Below are 24,610 nucleotides of genomic sequence, written 5' to 3' on the forward strand. Positions count from 1 at the left end.
TGGCTGCACTAAATGCTTAACTAATCCCTTTCCTTCCACACATTATTATTGTACTAATTAATATCCTTTCTTTTCAGGGTTCCATTTAAGTGGTATCGTATCGAGTAGCAGAGTGCCGCATCCTAGTACACCGCCCTACAGTCCCGAACCCGATCGGGATTATAAAGTATCCGTCAGTTTTGATAGGTGAGTGATACTGTTATACGCTGTTTTATTTTTACTTTTAATTTCTGCAATTTTCTGAGGCCATTGGCGTCCATAGCTTTCACATTTCATTTCTAGCTTGCGGATACAAAACCTCTGGCCTATCCACTAGAGAAGTGGCTATCCTGAATTATGATCCAAAGCATGCATTCTTAACATGCTTAAAAAGTTTTAGTTAATACAGTATAATTTTGATAATCCAAGTCAATGTTTCAAACATCTTTTTTTTATTGTTGTTCATTCTTTTTGGTGACTGATTCATATTTTCAATAGGATGAAAAAATAATTGCCATTTCAGTCGTGATACATTATATTATATTACATTATACATATTCATTTTAATAGAATCATTATTAACAATCTGTAAACATGTTCCACAGCCCTGAAGATGACCTAGTCCCTAGGTCGAAAGCTTGGCAGAATAAATGTATCACGACTGAAATGGCAATTATTTTTTCATCCTATCTTTTTTTTAATTAATTTATTATTTATCTCTAGTTTGTTGGGTGTAAGTCTTGAAAGCGGGTATTCTATTGATTGCTTAAAGTTTTGTATTTTGGATTGAAAATTTCGGATGAGTGCCATCAATAGTGACTGAAATAAAATGGAGGTGTGCTCGTGAGAGGTTTGTTTTCCGTGAGGGGGTTTTATATGTTGTGGTTACAGTCATGTGATTGAAATAGCTGATTTTGTCTCAGTATTCTTGTTGGAGTTTTGATTAAGGAATTATATTTTCGATTAACGTATTTGTGTGTCTTCTCTAATTAATTGAGTCAAGATGTCGCTTCTTTCGAATAGCATGTCTCCGTATCGTATTGGATTAAAGAACACATCATTGAATAATTTGGCAAATAGAAAAAGAGGAATTTTTAAAGCTGCTCTCAAAAAAAAGTTCAAAACATAAAGTAATAATGAGAAAGGTCAGTACATTTTTTTGAAAGTCGTCATTTTTTGTATGAACGAATACATAATATAAACGTCCCTGCGTAGTATTTGAAAACTAAGTTGAAGAAACAGTTCAAGGCCACGGAAACTTTATTTCTTTAGCTCCAAAATGAAACTATTTTCCTGTAGAGTCCTTTTGCTCCACCATCTTACCATCTTACTCAACTCTGGTTTTATCTTCCTCCTCTTCTTTTTTTTTTTTTTTTACTCAAAACGATTTCGAGTCGAAACTTTCTCTAGGTGAATGCCATCGTGGTAAATAGGGTATACATTGCAACGATTCGTATTTCAAATCTGTCAGTTTTTTCAATCGCAAAGAACTTTGAGGGCAGGTGCATAATCGTCAATGAAAGATGGTGTCTCTATGTTTTTTTTTCATCTATGGTAGCAGTTTTGTTCCATCCTACGCATTAAAAAACAAAAAAAAATTCCCATCGGCCATAAACCGTCCTTACTTTATGAGGGCATTGATACCTTTTCATCGAATTGCACACAATACTTCTATAGTGTTAGGGATGCAGTGAAGGTATGTTGTTGTTGTTAGGCTGGGAGATCCGCGGGGCGCCAATATTCCTATTGAAGTCTCTAATCCATTCCCTTTTTAAATTTAATTTAGATTCATATCAAATAAAGTTTAAATAAAAGTTTTTGAAGTAATTATAAAAAACCTGGAACAGTTTTGAGCAAATATTAACAGTTGAATGTTTAGTTTCTACATTGTACAAATTTGACCGTCCCTGTTTATGTCATGACTCATGAGTCAAGAAAACGTAGCGAGTTGCCGTTAAAGGTGAAGATAAGTACATGAATATAAGCATTAGAATTCTTATTTTTTGTTTATTAGACATTATACCTAATTTCATAAGTATGACAATTTTTTATTTATTAATTTTTTCACGTGTAAGTTTTCAATAACTATTTTTTTACAGTGGCAACCTACTCAGTTAAAAATTTGTTATACTCGTAAACATCAATTATGATGCAATGTTTACAGATTAAATATTACAAATTAATTAATTAATAACACTGGAACAACCCTTTCAAAAGAAAAGTACCCTGTTTTTCTTGTTTTTAGACTATTTTAAACGGAATTTCTTTACGATATAAATTTTTCTAAGATCAGAAAAATACCACTTATATTCTCCACTATTTTTATTTTTAGAAATAGTACATCTGCCACGGTGCTGCTGTTTTTGCCATCTCTTTTCAGACTTAAATTTTAAAAACTGTTAATAGTACATTAAGCTTTAAAACTATTATATTATTAAAAGATTCTTTAAAAAATATATACGTACCAAAAAGAAGAATTAACTCAAAATTAATTTTCAAATATTTCAGTAGTTAAAAAAATTCTGCTTAAGCCTTATTCTGAGAAGGAAGGAAGTACAAATTATATTTATACTTTTTCATGTATTTTAAATTCCATGTTGAATTAATAAACAATTTAGCCATTGCAGAAACAAAGCAAGAAGTATATTTAACTCTTGAAGAAATAATTTTTTACACTCTTTATTAACACAATCAGATGCGCTGGAGTATAAAATGGGCAATACCTGAATTTGAATATAATAATAATAAATCTTTATTTATAATTACATAAATTATAATATAAAAAAGAATTAAAATATTAAAAAAAGGCTTTTTTTTTCAAGTTATCAATGGAAATAACATTTAATTTGTTTGCAGGTGTAAGATAACTTCAGTTACATGCAGTTGTGAAACCAAAGACATCTTCTGGTGTGAACACGTGGTAGCGTTATCATTGTATAGAATTAGAAATGCTGATAATGTCAGACTTAGGGTACCAATTTCAGGTATGTAATTTATTATTATTATTTAACAGATTTTGTTTTAAAAAGTACGTTTAACATCTGCTGTTGCACACGCGTTTGTTTTTGTAACCATTAGCTGGGGGACCTATCTATTTTTCAGCAACCGTCCCGCCTTCGTACAGTTGGTACCTTAGTCTGATGGGAAAGAAATATGTGTCCAAGGTTTATCTTTCTGGCACAAAACATTGTTGGTATTGACCTAAGTTAGTTAATGCTGGGCTATATCTTAAAGAAAAGTTCTAGACAATAGGTACTAAAGATCGCAGTTCGTTTGGAAAAAAATCGTGATGAATTACTCTTTTTAATTTCGGAAAATGTGAAAAATGTTCTTTTTTTTATTTTGCCCTCTTATACCATCCAGAAATGGCTGTCACCGAGAACTAATCGCAAATCACAACCTGTGATTTTGCCCGTAAATCAGTTTCTCGTCACATTCCACTATTCTTGTAGAAGCGCAAATTGGGTGGATATTTTCATTTTTTTAAGAAAGAAGTGTTGCCGGTGGGACTTCCGTAGAAACAAAGCAGTTCATAACCAGACAGGACCAAAGTTTCACCCACTTAAAAACCTTGTAAAAATGTCATATACACAATAAGCCCTGGAGATGACTAGCCCTAGGTTCAAAGCTCCGGCACAATAAATACATATGACTGAAATTGGCATTTATTTTTTCATACCAATACATATTAGTTTTGCAGGTCTCGCCTCTAACCGCACGGCTACCGTGGCGCCACAATAATGTGCTGTTCACATTTCCCTTTCGATTTCACATCGATTCTTATTCTGATTTCATCGCGCAACTTTAGCAACTGTACACTCAGGATGGATATTCTAGTCAATGAAACTTCTTAGTTGGAAAAAAACGTATGAAACCCATTATTTTCACAAGTTCATTTAAATGTTAATTTGTTAAAATTTTCAGAAACGCTGTTGCAAATGGATAGGCAGCAGTTACAAAAGTTCGTTCAGTACCTCATATCTGAACATCACACCGAAGTACTGCCTACTGCTCAAAAACTTGCTGATGAAATATTGCAACAAAGATCGGAAATTAATCAAATACCAGGTAAATATAATTTGACCTTCCATAATTTAAAATTTTAAACTTGTTTTCTAAAAACAACCGTTTTTAGAAGGAGCTTCATAAAAGTTACATTATCATTCATTACAGAGCTCGCATATACGTACCCAGAGAAAAGAAAGTAATTATGTATGCACATATTTTTTATTTTTAAAAAAATGCCCAAATTTAAAATTATTTTTTTCTGGCGGGCTTAACTACCAATTAGGTAACGTGGACGAAGCACCTACTTTACAATTAACATTTTTTCTAACAAATAAAAAAATAGCTAAACGCAGGATTTGAACTGGAGATCTCCTGCTTACAAAACCATACTCATAACCACCAACCAACATAACCAACACCCTCCCCATATGTTTTATGTATAGTATAAGTGCGTGTGCGTATGTGTGTATGTAAAAGCCGCTTCGACTTCTAACGTCATTAGCGCCACTTTAATATTATAATATTTATATTATATTTAATATTTTATCTCTAAAGACAACACTTTGTCTTACCGGACAGAAAGAGAGGGAATTCAGCATGGAAATTTAGACCCTAATGGGTTCATTATTATGTGATTATATAAGTAATTTAACCTTACTCACAGTGTTTTTTATGCTGGTATTGAGGAGTATGGGCATTTGACAAACACATCCTCTATTTAAAGATTTTAATCAAAAAGATTATTAATATTATCTTATTATTTTAATGATTGAAGGCGCGTCAACTTCTCAGGTTATTGGCGCTCGGAGCTCGTTACAGACATCACTGTCCATCACCGATAATGAGCTGTAAGAAGCTCCTAGAAAGAGAAAACCTAAGGGCCAGCAGCTGGATTCGAACCCGGGATCTCCGCGTGGGAATCCACTGCACTTCCTTATTACTATTAATTTGATTATTATTAATAATTTATTATTAATAATGTATTATTAATAATTTATTATTAATAATTTATTATTAATAATTTATTATTAATAATTTATTATTAATAATTTGATTATTATTAATAATTTGATTATTATTAATAATTTGATTAATATTAATAATTTGATTAATATTAATAATTTGATTAATATTAATAATTTGATTAATATTAATAATTTGATTAATATTAATAATTTGATTAATATTAATAATTTGATTAATATTAATAATTTGATTAATATTAATTATTTTATTATTAATAATTATTGTAATTATTATTAATTGTTTTATTATTAATAACTATTGTAATTATTATTATTAATTAGTTTTTTTATTATTATTATTACTACTGTTCATTATTATGATGGCGAATACTTATCAGTATTTAATCATAGACAGACAATTTGTCCCAGAGAGAGAGAAAAAACTCATGCCAGGTTGTTCGTCATTGCGCAAGTTTCTGCTGTAGACTACTGTACAATACTTTTGACACGTGGCACACGTGACAGGCTTCTGACAAACAAATTTTTTGGGGCAGTTTTAATTGTTTGCAAATGCCACTTACTGTAGATACCCCCTGAGTTCAGCTTGTACTTAGCTTTGGATGTAACTTATAAACACTACGTCTATATTGATAGTTAACATTCCATTAGAAAAAGAGGAACTCACCGAGCAAGTATACACTTTTTTTTTTTTTTTTTTTTTTTTTTTTTTTTTTTTTTTTTTTTTTTTTTTTTTTTTTTTTTTTTTTTTTTTTTGGGCCTATGCCTGTGGCCATTAGCCAACGATTCAAGAACAGTATGTTCAATATTTGAAATTAACTATCATTTCCACTATTAAATCATTTAAGCTTACACTTTAATACATCCCTCATTAATAAATTCTGTTAATTCTTCGCTTGTGGATCTAACTTCCTGTATAATGTTAATATAATTAAATGGACTTTTTATCTTTTTTTGAAGAGAGCTGAACAGTTTGACTCTATAGCTACTATATTTTTTACATTCCATCAGAATGTGCTCCAAATCGTCAAGTGTACCGCATTCTGTACATACATTAGTATTAGCTCTTCCTATTCTATTTAAGTATGCACCACAGAGTCCATGATTGGATCTGATTCTATTAATTATCCTGATGCTTCTTCTATTTAAATTGAGGTCAAGAAACCAAGGTTTAACACCTACTAGGGGATTACTTTTCTTATAGAAAACTCCTTTATCAATCAAATCATATTCTCTCTGCCATTTATCAAACATCCTAATCCTAACGATTGGTCTAATATCCGTAAAGGGGAGCTTATAATTTACAATGTCTCCCAGAGTACCAGCCCGTTTGGCCAGGCTATCGGCTACCTCATTTCCGGTGATGTGGGCATGCCCTCTAATCCAGACTAGTTTGAGTAGTTTATTTTGAACTTTAATGTTGTGAATTAACTTAATTATTTCTATTGTAAAATGTGAAGTGTGTGACTTGTAATGGATGTTGGCCAGAGAATCTAATAGACTTCTACAGTCAGACATGATAGCCACTTTCTTAGTGTTTAGCTTTTCTATATATTTCAGCGCTTCAATGAAGGCTATTGTCTCGGCAGAAAAAATGGAGGCGAAATGTGGTAACTTAAACATTTTTTTAACATTATTTGAGGGATCGTAGAAAGCAGCTCCCACATTGTTCCCCACTTTGGAGCCATCAGTGTATATAATCTGAGTATTTGGTAAAAAGTGCGAAACGTCCTCACGAAATGTATTAATAGTCTGAAGATGAATTCTTTCTTTATAGTCAGGCATGTATGCAACGGATACATTCTTCGTCAAGAAATTATAATCACAGAGAAATACTGGTATCTTATCAGAACGAATTATTGCAGACTGGAACTCAGTTAGTTCCAGAAAACTATCTACAATTAGTGGGGTAACTTTGTTTTTCCAGTAGGCAAAGGTTAAAACCGTTACTGATAAGGAATTGATTCTACTTGAAACAGTTGGAGAGAAAGACATGGTTCTTAAGATATAACGGTCTGTTAGCATCCTTCTTCTCAAATGCAGAGGTGGTTCATTTGCTTCCGATAACATGACGTTGACAGGAGTACTATTGAGGTATCCCATGCATAATCTTATGCATTTGTATTGAATTCTGTCTAAGCACTGAAGTTTAGTTTTACAGGCCCTACTATAAAATGTACAACCGAAGTCAAAAATAGCTCTTACCGTAGATCTATAGAATAAAAGGCAGGTCGATGGATAGGTTCCCCAGTTATTAAAACAAATCATCCGAAGTACATTTACATATTTTTCTGTTTTACCGACTAGTTCATTAATGTGTGCGGTCCATTTCAGTTTTCTGTCTAGTAACAATCCCAAAAATCGCACTTTCATTTTGCAGGGGAATAGAGTGTCTCCTAGTCTAACTTCGTCCCCCATAGGTATCGATCGTTTTCTGCTAAATGGACAAACGACACATTTAGCTACAGTAAGGTTAAGGCCATTATTTAGGGACCAGTCGAAGAATTTTTTCATAGCGAGATCTAAGTTTTCTACGCAAGTAGTAGTGTTCTGATTTGCGCTATAAACACAAATATCATCTGCATATTGAATAAGTTTAACCTCGGAATGGCAGATACTAGTAAGATCCGATGCATACACAGCGTACAGCAAACAGCTCAAAATGCTCCCCTGAGGCAAACCAAGCTGGGCAACTCTAGGTCCAACAAGTTGATCAACAATTTTAACAAATATACTTCTCCTATTTATTATATTTAATATGTTATACACAAATTTTTGAGGAAATCCCATGGCAAGTAATTTACGTGTTAATATACCAAGATGCACATTGTCGTAGGCTCCAGAAATGTCCAAGAAGGCTGCTACTACTGATTTGTTAGTGGTGAATGAAATGTCTATATCGGATAGTAACAAAGAGTGGCAATCCGAGATTGTTCTTCCCTTTCTAAAGCCGAATTGTGATTCGGGTAATAGGGAGTTACTTTCTAAATACCATTCAAATCGTGCTTTAACCATTCTTTCCATAGTTTTTAACAAGCAAGAAGATAGCGAAATGGGGCGATATGAATTATAATCATTAACTGGTTTAGATGGTTTTAAGATTGGGATTATTAAGTAATTTCTCCATGTGACTGGAAACTGTCCGTCTAACCAGAATTTGTTTATCATTGAAAGAAGTAGGTTTTTAGAAACACAAGGGAGGTGAGCAATCATGGGGTAATGAATATTGTCTAAGCCGGGGGCTGTATTCTTGTTAGTTTTTATTGCGGAGTTAAGTTCTGTAATTGTGAAGGGCTCCAAAAGAAAGTGAGTATTATTCGACTGGTCAATGGAAAGAGGTTCATCAGATACGTAAGGAGGACATAACTTGTTTATAAAATCTTCGGTCCATTCGGTATTGCTTATAGGGGGTCTATTTGCAATCTTTCTATTTTTTAAACATTTAAATGCGCGCCACATCTCCTTTATATTTGTATTTTTATTAATACCCTCACAATACTGACGCCAACAAACTCTTTTACTTTCTTTAATTATCTTTTTTGCCTTTGCTGCGGCCCTTTGATAAGAGAGGAAATTGTAATAATTGGAATTTCTTTTATATAATAAATAAGCGGCATTCCTATTTTCAACAGCTATTTTGCATTTGTCATTCCACCAATGTTTGTTGAAATTTGAATTTTTGATAGTTTTAATTTTAGGTATAGAAATATCACTAGCCTTATTTATATTTTCTATAAACAGATCGTAATCAAGGGGAGAAGATGAGGCTAATTGTTCGGTTGTATAGATACTCATGAGTTCACCATATTTCTCCCAATTAGCTTTATTTATGTTCCATTTCCGGCCAGAAAAAACTTGAACCTGATTTTTATAAGAAACATTAGATTCTATAATTATCGGAAGGTGATTTGAGCCAAGAGTATCATTCATAATATTCCAATCGAATATAGTAGACAGTTCTGGGCACACAAAAGTTAAATCGATGGCTGATAAATTAACTTGAGTAGTTGAATTAACAACAGTAGGTGAACCGTCATTTAATAAAATAAGCCCACACTTATCGATAGCATCTAATAGGGAAGACCCTTTGGAATTCGTCTGAGAACACCCGAAGAACTGGTGGTGACAGTTGAAATCGCCAGCAATTATACAAGGTTTTGGTATTTTATTAAATAGTTTCTCCCAGTTACGAGAAGAAATGTTATTTTTAGGATTATTATAAATAGAGGTAATAGAAATTTGTTTGTTTTCAAAGGGAATCGTAATGCATACAGACATAACTTTATCTATTTCAATGTTATTGAGAACTTTGTACGGTATGTTGTTGCTAATAAGAATAGCCACACCTGCCTTACCGTCGCTTCTGTCTTTTCGAATCACATTATAACCTTTAAAATGAATATATTTATTTGGGCGAAACCAAGTTTCTGAGAGAATAGCAATATTAATATTATTCTGGGCTAGACATATTTCTAAGCTGCCTTTATTACTGACAGCCGATCTAGCATTCCATTGTAAGAGTTTCAGAGGTTTATTGAAATTCATTCAAATAAACCGAAATGTTCTACTCTTACTTTTATCTCTTTTAATATATCATTTTTATTACTAGAGTCAACATTTTTTAGGCTGGTAACAATTTCAAATAGAGCTTCACAAAACTTATTTACATCGACTGTTAATTTTTGAGAGGGTTTACCTCGGATATTTTCGTAATTCGGGGGATAGGGGTTTTTAGTGATGGGCTGACTTTTATACCAGTCTGGACTATAGCTGGCTAGGATTTTTTTATATTTTTCAGATGTATTATCTTTGTCAGGAGGAGAGTTAGGGCGTAACCTTTTGGGAGGAACCCTGTTAGTAGTATGAAGTGGAGGAAAAACTGATTTATGATTAATCGTTGGCACCTGATTAACTAAAGCTCCTCTAAAACTATTGCTATTTAGTTTTTCTCTAGCTTCAGTGAAAGACAGATTTTCTTCGGTCATTAACGACCTAATTGATTGTTGTTTGCTGAATTCAGGACATTTACTTTTTGACAGAGCTGAGTGTTCGCCATTGCAATGTACACATTTTACCGGAGTGTCGGCACTGCAGTCTTTACTAAGATGTTGTTGCCCGCACTTACTACATCTTACTGAGCTGTTACATTTCTCACTTTTATGTCCATAGCGAAGACATTTAAAACATTGGTTAATTTTTTGAATATAAGGCTCTACCGGGCATCTGACATAGTGCAAAGTGACGTAATCAGGCAAGGTCTGGCCTCTAAAAGTGAGCAAAACAGTCTGAGTAGGAACAAATTTAGTTTGGCCCGCTTCAACAACTTTTCGAGAAAAACGTCTCGCTTTAATCACCATGACAGGTTCATAAGACGACGACTGAACATCCTTAGCTATATCTTCATCCGACAATTCATGGAAAACTCCCCGAATAATACCTTGTCTTTGTAATATGAAAGTAGGGGCATAAGTTACCAAATTTTTTTCTTTTAATAGCTGTGAACCTATTAAACAATTAGCACTTTCTCTATTTATTAATTCTACTTTTATCCTATTTCGCCCTATTTTTTTAACACTGCTGATAAATTTTTTAATTTCTGGATGACTGTTATATATCAGTTTGCCCAGGGCCATGGGATGGAGCCGGCCTATACCGTTCCCATTTCCAGTACCCTCAATGAAAACCACATACGGACCTTTATCAATGGTTTCATATTGAAACTGAGGATATACTTTTTCCTTGATTTCATCTGTAACATCTGATTTTCCTATTACTTCCATGTTTATATCTGTCATATTTTTGTCACCTGAGTGAGTAAATTCCATAACTTCAGTGCTCATATTTTCTTCCTGTGTACTACATTGTCCTAAATCATTCTTATCAGGTGGAACATTTCTCATATCCCCTTGGGAATCCCCCATAATGGTCCAATAATCAAAGCCCACTTAAATAAAATTAAACTCGTTAAATGAACAAAAATGATGCACAAAATATGTACAGAAAAATTGAGAAAAATAAGAAAAACTGAAAGCAAAATATGTACAGAAAAAGGGAAAAATTCAATTAGAAAATAGAAAATAATAAAAAATAAATGTACTCCCTGTAGTTATATAGAAATATATACAAAATTGTAGTTGCAATAGACACGAACTTTGTACACTACTTCACTGTACGAGAGCTCACACACAACTGAAGTATACACTTAAAATATAATTAATTACTTAATCCTAGATATCCCCTATAATTCTGTTAACAAAAATTCTAGGTGCACCAGATCCTACAGCCGGAGCGAATGCAGACGATGAGCATACGTGGCATCTGGACGAGGAGCAGGTTTGCGAGCAAGTAAAGTCTTATCTGGCCCAAGGAAGCTATTACAATGCCAATAAACAGTTAAATTCTCTTTTTGCAAAGGTATTATTTCAAGTCTTTCATTTTTAATCTCCCTTTTCCCAAGTTAACAGTAGTGTAAAAAGTAAAGTAATTGCCTATTTTTTCAGGCGGGCTTTACGTCCAACTACCAATTAGGTGTCTTGGACAGAGGCGACTAGCAAACATACTTTACTGTAAATTTCTTTTATTAACCATTAAGTAAAATCCAAGATCTCGACAGGGGGAATCGAATCCAGTGCCATAATACATATTAGCTTCGCAGGTCTCGCCTCTAACCGCTCGGCTACCGTGGCGCCTTTAAAACAAGGATATGATTGAAATGATATATTAAAGCAAACATTAACAGTGGTGTAGCTGCCTATAAAAACTCGAATTGCTTCTGAGCAATTTGAGTAGTCTGCTACCCAAATATTTTTTGCAAAAAGAAATCATTGATTTTATTAGTTTCTTTTTTAAAAACTATTTTTCATTACACAATAGCAAATTTTGTCTGATGTTTTATTTTGAATTACGTGCTTTAAAAATGAACTACCCTTAGGTCTATTTGTAAAACATTGATTTAAGGACATTCTGAGGCAGCAGGCGTGTCAATGTCTTTTTTAAAAAAAATGGATATTTAAAGAAAATGTATAAGTTAGAATTTTAAAAATTGTGATAAGAGGAAGTCGTGAGAGTGATCATTCTAACATTGCTATTTTGTTTACAGGTGCGTGAGATGTTACGAGCGAGAGATTCTAATGGTCCTAGGATGTTAACATTAATTACTGAACAGTTCCTCTCCGATCCAAGACTAATACTGTGGAAGTCACAGAATACTCCGATGACTGACAAGTGTCGTCAGTTATGGGACCAGTTAGGTTAGTAGAAATGGTCACTATGTCTGTAGCAATGATTAAACTTGAGGTTCGTTTAATGCCACCAGCAAACTATTAGTTATTAATCGATCTGTTTGTACTATTATTACTTATGTCATTTATACGTAGTCATTAACCGGAGCGATCATTACCTAAACGATAGTAAATCAGCACTGATGGAAAACTTGAAAGTGGTTATCTTACTGATGGAAAAACTTAGTGAATAATGTTGGAAGTGGCAAGCAAAGCAGCTTTGCGAAAATTCTACATAATGCACTTTTCTTAGTTTCCTGCCTATCCTCTATGACCATACCAAAGCCCGGTACGACCGCAGAAATTTTTCAACTTTGTAACAGCTGGTACAATGTTCTTAAGCGGTTGGTTTTTAGATTTCTTTTCAGCCACAATATCTAAATTCTGCTTTTCGCTTTTCTTTGCCAAATAGGATAAAATTTAAGTAATCGTCTCTTTTTTTTAGGCACGGCTTAATGTCCAACTACTAAGTTAGGAGTCATCGACGGGTGACGGAGCTAATACTTTACTATGAACATTTTCAGGGTTTATAACATTAATTGCTATTAACCTTCGAACTAATAACGTGAGGCCACCACCTGATCTTGGGTATAGTTTATCCTTAATCTCTGGGTATAGGTTTCCTCGCGTTAGTCAAGCACGACCTCTTGTCCACGATATCAACGCCACTTGTTACAAAGCGAAAAACAAAGCTCAGCGAAAAACCTATCAAGGAAGCACAATTGAAAACTTCAATCAGAGATGGGCACAGATTAAAAATGCAATTTAATCATAAATTCAATTGATTTAATTTTTTCCTATTTTTAATCAGAATTTAATCGGCGAAATTAATCGTACTTTTAATCATATGACAATTTATTAGTGAACTAAATTTGAAATTTAATCGTTAATCAAAAAATTTTGTTTAAATCTGAGAATTTAATTGAACTTTAATTTTAATCACCGAATTACTTCAATTTCAATCGTTAATCAAATTAATTTAATCATTCACTATACGATTTTTCAACTAATGGTATCTCCAACAAAAACATTACTGATCAATTCTTTCAGAATTGGACTTCACAAGCAGTGTTGGTTACTCACTGTGTTGGTTGGTGACTCACAAGACCTACATAGGACCATCTTATACTCTCATTTTACGAAGGGTTAAATAAGGTTTTCTAAACTTCCATTTAGATATTTTAAGGTTTTACTACCTCTAAGTATTTGATTATTAAATTGCTAACCTAACTTCCAAGAAGAAAGCAAATCAATACCCCGGAAGTGCAATTTTAAAGAAAGGCTTTCTCTGTAATTTACTATGAATTTGCCTAATGGGTTCATTTGAAGCTGATCTAATGGCGTACTTAAGCTTGAATGTCAGTTTGGCTTGTAATTATTGCTCAATTAATAGTTGGATTCCGAGGGAATGTGTCACATTTTATCAACATTATTAATTTGATCTCTTTATTAAGCAATTCTAAGTTACAAGAAAATTCAATTATATTCGTAAATTATGGTACGAAAATTATGTATTAAAAAAATTATATTGTAAAACCATAGTTACCAGTTTGTTACCAGTCTGCAGCTATACTTCATTGTGATTGGCCAATACCCTAAACTTAATAATTTAAGTGAAATAAGTAATTTAAAAACTTTTTTAACATTTCTCCCATAGGTGTTTGATGAATTTTCGAATTAAGCAAGAAAAAAAATCCATTTAAAAATACCATAAATAATATTTCTTTTGGAATAATCGTTACTTCATGTTTTATAGAATTATCGTTAACCGAGACAAAAAAAACTTGATAATTTTTATTTTTTATCATGAAATAGATAAAATAAGAATGGGCATATTGTAGGCTTGTAAGCCGCCATTACATAGACTTCGAGCTTGCTTTATGCTCCATCCGGTGAATAAGCAATTTCGATAAACATAAATGAAGTTTCTACATTCACATTTAACCATGTTGACAACTCACTAGACTTATATAGAACTATCTTACCCTTACATATAACAATGTTGACGACTCACTACACTTATCCTACATTCACATTTAACCATGTGGGCAACTCACTAGACTATCTTACACTCACAGTTGAACATGTTGGTCACTCACTAGTCCTTTAATAGGACTATGTTACACTCACATTTAACCATGTTGACGACTCACTAGACTTATACAGGACCATCCTACACTCATATTCAACCATTTTGATGACTCACTAGACTTAATATAGGACTATGTTACACTCACATTTAACCATGTTGACGACTAACTAGACTTAAATAGGATCATCCTACTCGTAAATTTTACTTATTTTTTACCGCATTATATGTAACCTATTTATGTATTAGTCTATTATATTGTAAATCTACCTACTACACATTTTCACCTTTGCTATTCCACTCTGGTGGAACCTCGTTTTGTAGGACGTTCCTGGATTAGAAAGATCTCACGTAAGGCTACATTTCTCAGTTAATTTGTGAGTAATTGCTTTAGTCTTATGCACTCATGACAGTAATTCTCACTTTAAGTTACATTGAACCAACCTTGGATTGACTTGCCACTTATAAAGTAGGCGAATACTATTTATTGTATTTTAATGTAACCTTCTCTTTCATATTTTTGAACCGACTTGGTTACTCAATTCGGATAGAGAGGATGTGTTTTATTCCTCATTTATCAGTGTTTTCCATGAGCTGGTAACACTTTGCAAGTTAAAAGTATTGCTTGTTGCTCCTCCTGTAAACTATCTATTATGGCTATTTGTTTTGCAGATTTCAATGACAAAAATCCTATTGATCATGGTGCCCCCACCAAACAATTGCTTCAGCAATACGTCAATAGAGACATCTTCAGAACTTATTCCAAAGACCGGATTGCTATAATCCTTAAGCACCCTCCTCAACAACATATTGAAATGTGGACAAAGGAAGTCAACCTGACAGTTTTTGCAGAAGGTCTTTGGGAATAAAAGGGAACAATAGTTAGAGAGAAGATATTTCAAAAGTTTTTCTTAATTCTTCAAGCACTTTCTATAAATGATGATGGCACTCGTATTGGTAAAATGAAGGTGCCGAGTTTAAGAAAAGTGATAATATTGATGAAGATGAGGCAGCTGGTTGGTAGAGTGAACGTGCCTAGTTTGAAAACAGTGATAATATTGATGGTGATGAGGCACCAGCTAAATAGAATGAAGGGTGCTTTGGCCTAAACCTGGTCCAACTATTGGCAAAGTTGTGGTTATAAAAATTTAATCATTTAAATTTTGAATAAATTAAAAATTGTAACTGTCTAAAGTGATTAAAACTAAATTTGGAATTTAATTCAATCAATTAAAATTCTGAATGTTAAAGTTTAATCTCAATTTTTTTTTATGATTAAAAATTTTAATTATTAAATTCCATTGAAATTAAAAGTGAATTTAATTCAAACAACTAATTTTGGTCGATTGAATTTTTTAATTTTAATCTTAATTAAAACTAAATTTTGTTTCAATTCAATTGGAATTTAATTGTTTAAATTTTTGCCCATTTCTGACTTAAATGCAGTGACGCACATCGACTCTAATACAGGTGGAGTTGGCCCTTTGAAGTAACCATTAGAGAGCTTTCTTGTTTTGCGGCTTGCTTTTTTTATTTTATGAATAGTCCCCTCCCACCCAAGATCTATGCAGATATATTTACTATTATTATTATTAAAGATGAAAAAAATAAAGTCTAATTTTTAATTCATCTTGCCAGGAGCATTATGGGTTTGCATAGTGTTGAATCCACACTGCAGTGTCGCTGAAAAGAGGCACTGGAAGAAATTATTAGAAAAATGGACTAAGATTGAGGTGTGCCCATTAGAAGATCCAGATTTCAGACAACCTGCCTTGCAAAGGAGTGAAAATGTAAGTATTATTTTCGCTTGTCAAATTCAACTTAATTTCTTTTCTATTCCATTGGGAAATTTTCTTCGCCAAGACTATCAAGTCGCTGGAAGATTGAAAATGAGATACAAAATCGTATTTTTGTTTTAGGGCTTAAGTATTCACATACATATGCACCCCTGTATACACACTCACCCATTTTGCAAAAACCCCTTTGGGATATCAAGATTCGTGTTTCCGAAATGCTTTAGTACTGAATAAATAAATAACAAGATTTCTTAATTAATTAAACAACTATTTTTCTTTCTGCAGTTAATTGGCAATGGTTACCCTTCATCAGAAAGTAGTTCAGACGATGAAGGAGGTGGGCAGGAAAGGTACCGTCAAGAAAGGAACCATCGTAGACGTCCCTGGACACAATCGCATTCAAAGAATAATACTAACAATATACCGAGGACGGTCTTTCATAGGTATTTTGATTTTTCAATTTAAAATAAATGTTCTGTGAGTTTGTAGGCAGATCATGCGTTTGCGCTGGCAATTTTCATCACTGTCACTAATTATTCATGTTTTAACATTTTCATTTCATTTGATAGGGCACTAGATGCAGTAGAGATGTCGTGGGATAACATGCACCTAAAGAACATACTCTCTAGCGACACCTATTGCAGCCATGTTCCTGACAGCGCTTTACTCTCTGGCAGTTTCAACTCACTAGGGCAACCGCTCTGGCATGGTATTACGTTCTTTACTTTTCTGAGTAATTAGCATTTTTTAAACTTCAGAAAGGGATTCTTGTGAGAAAGAGATGCGGATTATTAGACATGTCAAATTACTGAACTATTGTTCTAGAAGCATTCTTTAGCTATTCTTATTTTTCTTTAGAGTAGCTATAAGGGACTAAGAAGGACTTTAGAGGCGTAGGGCTTAGATCCTGCCACTAATGAATAATAAATTTTAAAAGATTATTGAAGTGAGGAAAAAGTGGTTCAAATTGTTCAAAATGAAATTTCAGTAAATGATTAAGTAAAAAAAGGAAATCTTTTATTAAAACTGTCCGGTAGGACAGTTGTATAAGGGTTGATCGTCAAAAACTGCACGAAAAAGCGTAACGTTGAAAAACACCCAACTTTGACAATTTTTTTCTCATTTTCTATAAAAGATAAAATAACCAAATTTTCTTTAAATTATAGGGCAAACCCTCCTTTATAACTGTAATTTTTCTGCAACAACCCAGATCTAATAGGTTTCGAGAAAAAATTTGCCGAAAATTAGCAAAAACCGCTTTTTCAAAAAATGTTCTTGTTGTTACCTTTTTTGTAAACAACGTAGCGCCTAAATGCGCGAACCAATTTTCATGAATGAGGTGTCATTCGAGTCAGAATGTTATGTAGATGTACCTTTAGGGGGTCTCGACGCTGCACATGGAATGGGAGAGGAGTTAGCCCCCTTTATGTAAGGCCCCCTCCAAAATTATCATTAATTACTCTGTAAATCTTGGCCCGATTTTGATAAAATTTGGTAGGATGATAGGGTTAGGGCTCCCCTACGTAACAATAAAACGACGATCTGCTCTTACACTTGTTAAGGGGAAGTCTAGCAATCGTTTCAAATTATCGACACGTGAACCGGTTTTCATGAATGAAGTGTCATTCGAATCGAAATGTTGTACAGATTTGCCCTTTAAAAGTCTCGACGCTATGCCTCATCAGGTGGGGAGTTGGCAATTTCAAAATCTGGTATTTATTAATCATATTTCAATTTTTTAACTTGTTATCAAAGAGAAAGAAGAGCACGCAATAGGTCATTTTTATGTTTTTTTTCATCCCCTTTCTACTAAAAATATTGCCAAGGCAGTATTGCTAGTATTTTTCTTAATATCGGGAAATAAGTCGTTTTCCGAGTGATTTTTCTGAGAAAAATTAAATGTTAAGAGCTTTAGATGTTCTCAAGCATACACAAAATGGCTAAAAATTAATTTTACATCTGTAACAAACAAGAAGGTTTAATAATTATTTGGTAATTTTGGGAGAGTTGCGTTTAATTACCAAAAAAAAATTGGAAACCTCCTGCCACATATTTAAGTGATCAATAGCTTTCATGTAAAGAATCAAACTTATTCCTTAATTTATCAAATAATGCACTTTACTTAACTTGTGAAGCATGTACTGTGCCTTCAAAGGTGCTCCCTCAGATACAGAGAGCAGTTGATAACCTCCTGGCTAACCTGGCTTGCGAGCCAGAGGAGGCACCTTTGAAGGCACAGTACATGCTTCACAAATCTAAAATCAAGTCATATATTCTGAAACCAGAGGTGACGGGCAACAAATTTTTCCTCTACCATTTTTTGCTCAGATTAACCGTTTAAGCATGAAATGCATTTGAGCCGTCTTAAAATGAACACCCTGTATATAAATTTAAGGCAACAAGTTTAATATATCAAAAGCAGAGCAGGAAATACTTAATGTATAGAAATTTATTCGTTGTTTCTGAGTTATACTTACAAATTCGAAATTATTCGTCAGTTAATTTAAACGTTTCCGGGGCCGTAAGATGTTTCTTTGCGGAGAAAAACAACCTCAATTTTACTTCTCAAAGACTAGCACACTTCATTGTGTGTCTTGATGTTATTGCTGGCATTTCTATGTGAGAACAAGAACGAACACTTAAGGCTGGTGGCCCAATATAATGTAATGTTTTTCTACCTTTACTAAAAAAACTTTAACTATAACTAGTGCCTGCCACTAGTTAATTTAATTTATGTGGGTTTGATAAATAATAAAACTCGCTAAACTTATAAGTAGTCTGATTTATTAACACATTAACATTACTAACATTAACATTTACTAACATTAACATTTACTAGCAACTAACGCTATTCATTACAGTTACCATTTACAACAGTCACAACAGTTTACCGTTACTCACTACGTAACGCCACAAAACTGTTCCACGACTGACCACTGGTCCGCACTGCACCGAATTGCACTAGTCTCAGCTGCACTAACAAAGCTCTACTCACTAACTGACTATCCGCCAAACTGGCTAACTCTGAAGCACTCCGCAACACTGACTCTCTCTCGAACTGTCACTTCCAAACCGTCTCTCCAAACTCTGTCTCTCAAAGACTAACTATCCAAGACTAACTGCTCTCTCTAACTCTCAACTGACTCCAGCTGGGTCTGCCTCTCTTTAACTGCGACTGTCCCACTCCGTTTGTCTCACTCCCACCTGCCGCTCACTGGCTGAGGAAAACACATACTGCCACCACCCCAGCTGGGGCCGCCCTCCTCCAACTCTCTGTCTCACTCCAACTCCGTCTGTCTCACTTCCACCTGCCGCTCACTGGCTGGGGAAAACACATACTGCCACCACCCCAACTGGGGCCTCTCTCTTAGCTGGCTTTTACACAGCGGTGGACCGTTGTAGGCTACGGTCACTAAACTCCTTGAACAATCTAGCCCCTTTCTTTTCCAGCTCAGGTAAAGCCTTGCCTTTTGTTTACACAGTGGTGAACCGTTACCGACTTTGGTCGCTCAACCCCTAGAACAATCTAGGCCTTTTTTCCCTCCTCAAGTCAACTTCGTTACAATACAATAACCAAAGGCAAATTCTATCTCAAAATAAAAACTTTGTCTTACCCGTCATAATCTTTCATTATGCCTAATTTTTCTCAAAAGTCATAGACATTACAGTATCCATTTTTAATTTTTCAGAGGCGTTACCAATCTGTGCAGCGCGTGTGGATGCATTACGTTCTCATGGGCATTCTAGTGCAGCGTTACGCTTAACTGTCGCTGTTGTGCGTACAATGAAGCAGCAACAGTTGACAGCCCAGCGACGTTGGCATGAGAGTCAAGTGTCGGCAACTGGTGGCCAGTTGCAACAAGCGTGTACCTCAAAATGTCGCTACTCGGATCATTCGACATTTTATGAGTACAGAACTTGCCTACGGTATACAGACTGTCATTATAGGTCAAGGTGTGCTATGAAATGTCCTATAAAGGTAAGATGAATTATTATTATTATTTTTTTTAAATACACTTTACAATGATTACTTTACTTTGTACTGATACTTACCAAATACTTTTCTTCCGTTACGAAACGTTCTTGAACCGCCTTCGTTATTTTCCCATATTTGATCTAAGCTGCTAGTGCTCAAGCGATCAGTGAATCGGTAGCTTTTTTTTCAATAACTGGCCCTCGATTTCCCTGTAAAAAATTGATTTTATACTTTAGAAAATGAAACCGAGACCATTATATATACAGGGTGATCCATTTAAAACGCACCAATCGCTAATAGAACAAGAAGAAGAAGAAGAAGAAGAAGTCTTCATTTAAAATAAAAGATAATCCACATACATATGAAAAGAAAAAAATTAACAACATAAAAATACTTTTTCATTGTAAATACTAACCAAGAATACCTTTCCATTAAGACAACAACATGCTCATTGACCGTCCGTGGAGTCTATTTTTAGAAAAAAAAATTAACCAAAATTTTTACTTTTTTACAGCAAAAAATTATTAACGGCTACTTTAAACAGAATATATTACGAGTAATATAATTCGTATTTTACTTTCTACATACAAATATAATAAATTCAATTCAGTTCATTAATACCGATTTCCCTCTTATATATTATATACATACATGAATATTTATTTATTTATTTTATTAATACTATTTATTTATTTATCATTTTATTTTTATTTTTATTTTTTTTTACATAAATTTTTCAAATGAATTATGAGTTCTGTGTTGTGCTTCTTGTTGCGTAGTCCTCTTATATTATAGGCGCGATTTTCCAGAGAGCTTGTTAACTGCTATTTCTTCCCAACAAATGTAGGTGTAACATGAGAATCAGAGCTCTCCCTTAGTTCGTCAGAACTCTTGCGAGTGTAGCTAAACTGCTGAAGCTTCATTTTTGCTAGACTGGAGTCAGTTTCTGACTTAGTTTTCTTTGAAGATTTCGCCTGTTCCATCTTCCTATTATGTGCTACTGTATCTGTAGGGGGTGAATTTGACAGCATTCGTTTTTTTAATTGTCCTGAATTGTTTTCATTGTTAGAGATAATTTTGTCTTTTATTACTAATTTGTTATATCGTATTTTATAACCGCGTATTAACCATTTCTCTTGCCTCAACCAATTTTGGTAAAAGCGCCTTCCTTATTTGTAGAACCTTTTTGGGATAGTATTCAGATATTTTTATGCCAGTACCTTTCAATTTAGGACTATTTTTCAGTATAATTAACTTTTCAAAATTGGGTAAGGCCAGTCTATATCCATTTGGTTTATCTTGGTATCTAAACTTTCAAGTTTAACGTTAATATTATTTATGGAATCTTTAAATTCATATACTATCAAATTACGCTGATTGTTCATATCTTGTTTTAATTCGCCTCTAAAGTGCATTATCAGTTTACTCTGGGATTGCATTTGCTGCTTTAATTCATCTTTGAATTGCATTAATAGCTCTTTAATTTGTTGATCTATTTTTAATTGATTTATTATTATTTATTTATTTTATTTTTTAATCCAGTATTACACAAAAAACTAAAAAATGACTTGAGTAATTAGAGTTGCATTAGAAGGTACCTGTATTAATACAGCGAAATGTGTGTATGTTCGTGTGTTCAGATCTCCTCACCTTCATTTGAAATAGATCACAATAGTTTCTCCTTTTCCTTGTTTATTTGGACGCTCTTTTAGACTTTTGAAGTAGAAAGATGAGCAACTTCTATATACAGTAATATATATAATAACTTTTATATAAACAAGAGTATGTGCACGCCACACGATGTATTTTATAAATCCCCTCTCTTCTAGATTACACTCTAAAATTCACAAAATTTAATAAAATATTGAGATAGTTTTTTGAATATAATTAAAAATCAACTCGGTAAATATTCTTTAAATTTTAGCACTGCGTTCACTGCAACTGTCATTATTTGTATGCAAAATTTTATGAACGTAGGCACCGTATAAACTGGTTAATTTAGAGTTTTATCAGACACGAAGTTAACTGCACCAAGTACAAACACAGACTCCTAATCGCTAATAACTTTTTAGGAAAGCGGAAATCCGGAAAACCCATTAAATAACTTTTTTTTTTGCCTAGTTTTCAAATTTTCCACCCCCGATGCTGTATTTTCATTTTAGGCGGAGTTACGACCAAACAACTGATCGGGGTTTCGTAAGGACCACTGGTTTTGTCAATGAGTATGAAAACTACATAAAAAATTGTGAAAAATGACGTTGATATCCCTAATATTTGTGGAGATATTTAAGATCAAAGTTACAATTTTATCTATTCTTAATCCTAAAGAATCCACAAAAACAGTTTTCTTGGGAAAATGTTTTGAATAAAATAGAAAGAATTTGTTCGTAAATAGCAAAATTAAACTTCCTTTTTTTTATTTCTTTTTAAGAGGAGTAAGACAAATTAAACTGCATTACTGTATTTTATTCTAAAAGGCAAAGAGAAATTAAATTAAACACAGTAGTAATAGAATACAATAGGTAGGTGCCTACCTAAAATCGCTGCAAAAATTGTTCGAATTATTCAAACAATGAAGTGAGAAAGAATTGTGGCAAATTTTTAGTTTCTTGACTGCCATTGTTTGTGCAACTTATCTTAATGACATAATGGAGGTTTTTTTCATCAAAGTTCCTTGATTCATTGATCATTGAAAAAATATAGTTGAAAATGAAGTCATCGAGATCGAATTTTTTATACATTAAAGTAAACATTTCATTGTATATAAGAAACGTTTTGAAGCTCTGGGTTAAGCAGGCTTATAGGAAATTTAATGCTCTCTCGTTTGGAATAATCAGATTTGTTGTAGGATAAAGGACAGAAAAGTTACGACAGTTTTTATGGTGAAAAACGCGAATATCGACGGAAAAGTTAAAAATGCAAATATCTTGGACACTATTCAGAATCGGGCCATAGTGAATAGAATATTTTTTGTTGCATTTGAGCTGCTGAATCACCTCCCGAAGTTTCGACCACTCCTCCGCACACACCCTGTGTTCAGCACAAGGCTACGGTAACTTCGGGAGGCGATTCTGGGCATCATTTGCAACAAAAAATTCCATATAAACTATGGCTCGATTCGGCTCCGTTTTGTAGATATTTTTAATTTTATGTTTTTTCAAGGTACTACTACTTTTTAGCAAACAGTTGTCTATATTTCTCAAACTATTATAGCTGCAGCAATTTCAATTAGCTCATTAGAAAGAAGGTTAAATTTCCTTTTAAATAAGCTAATTTATATTTCAAAATAATAATATTAAGTATTTTAAATTGTGGCCCAAACATGTTAAGAAATTGCAAGTTTCTAATTTTTTCCAAAAACTTTTTCATTTTTCTCAAAAACATTTTATATGAAAGAACCGTACACTATTCAGAAAAAAACATCTCCATACAATCACCTTTCGAAAGGCATACAATGCATAGGGGTTATGTTAAAAATTGATGCAGAAATCTGTGATTAATTGCAAAAAAGTAGGCCTCAAAACGGCGTCGGCATTATAAAAGGAATTCACCTGCCATAAGAATATAATTGATCAGAATCATCAAATCCAATACGATTTTTTGCAAACGTGTAATTTAATAATTAATTTATTTAAGAACTATATTCAAAAATATATAATTTACATTATAAATAATGAAATAAAATAAAAAGAAGAAATTAGTGTATGATGTTAAATGAGCGTTAGGTACCAATTCCAAAAGAAAGGATTTTCGTTTAACGAGTTTAGGACTGTGTGCTATTCTTTAGTTAATTCACAAATATGCTAAATAATTTGATTAAAACACAGATTTTTTTGAACTACTCAACAAACTTTTGGATTCGGCGGTTTTATCACGAATAGATAAAATTGTAGCTTTGATCATAAATATCTCCACAAATATTAGGGATATCGAAAAGGGGTCAGCGTCATTTTTCATAATTTTTTATTCAAATTTCATAATCATTGACAAAACCAGTGGTCCTTATGAAATCCCGATCAGTTGTTTGGTCGTAACTCCGCCAAAAATGAAGATACAGCATCAGGAGTGGAAAATTTGATAACTAGACCAAAAATCCTTATTTAGTTTATTTTATGGGTTTTTCCGGATTTCCGCTTTCCTAAAAAGTTATTAGCGATTGGTGCGTTTTAAATGGATCTCCCCCTTTATACATATGTATATGTATACAGTAAATAGTTTCATATCACGTTTTACATATCTCACGTTAATGGTTCACAAGCTATGAATTATATTTTTATAAATTAGTAAAATATTAATAAAAACTTTATTATCACAATACGCTCCCTATTAAAATAAAAAAAAAAACAATCATAACGTTTGTCGAAATAGTCATCTCGATATGTTAAAGATAAAGACAAAAAATATTTGTAAGTTATGAAACTAATCCTCAGACAATCAAGGTGTGGCGATTATTATTATTTTGTATTAGTTTTTAATATATTCTTTATTAAAATATTACT

The 24,610-nt window shown here is 33.1% G+C and overlaps 1 protein-coding gene across 2 annotated transcripts in view; it reads left to right on the forward strand.

Annotated features, from left to right (window-relative positions):
- The window catches only part of LOC141459482 (zinc finger SWIM domain-containing protein 5-like), a 79,929-nt gene that overhangs the window by 41,646 nt on the left and 13,673 nt on the right, over positions 1 to 24,610 (forward strand). For both annotated transcript variants that reach the window (XM_074138605.1, XM_074138606.1), the window contains exons 2-10: positions 78 to 186; positions 2,836 to 2,963; positions 3,904 to 4,047; positions 11,236 to 11,384; positions 12,070 to 12,220; positions 15,978 to 16,129; positions 16,421 to 16,578; positions 16,705 to 16,844; positions 19,825 to 20,114. In XM_074138605.1, the coding sequence (XP_073994706.1) occupies positions 78 to 186; positions 2,836 to 2,963; positions 3,904 to 4,047; positions 11,236 to 11,384; positions 12,070 to 12,220; positions 15,978 to 16,129; positions 16,421 to 16,578; positions 16,705 to 16,844; positions 19,825 to 20,114 (1,421 nt within the window). The remainder of the gene's footprint in view (positions 1 to 77; positions 187 to 2,835; positions 2,964 to 3,903; positions 4,048 to 11,235; positions 11,385 to 12,069; positions 12,221 to 15,977; positions 16,130 to 16,420; positions 16,579 to 16,704; positions 16,845 to 19,824; positions 20,115 to 24,610) is intronic.

This window comes from Rhodnius prolixus, unplaced genomic scaffold, assembly GCF_049639745.1.
Source record: "Rhodnius prolixus isolate KJV_2025 unplaced genomic scaffold, Rpr scaffold_11, whole genome shotgun sequence".
Lineage (NCBI taxonomy): Eukaryota > Metazoa > Arthropoda > Insecta > Hemiptera > Reduviidae > Rhodnius > Rhodnius prolixus.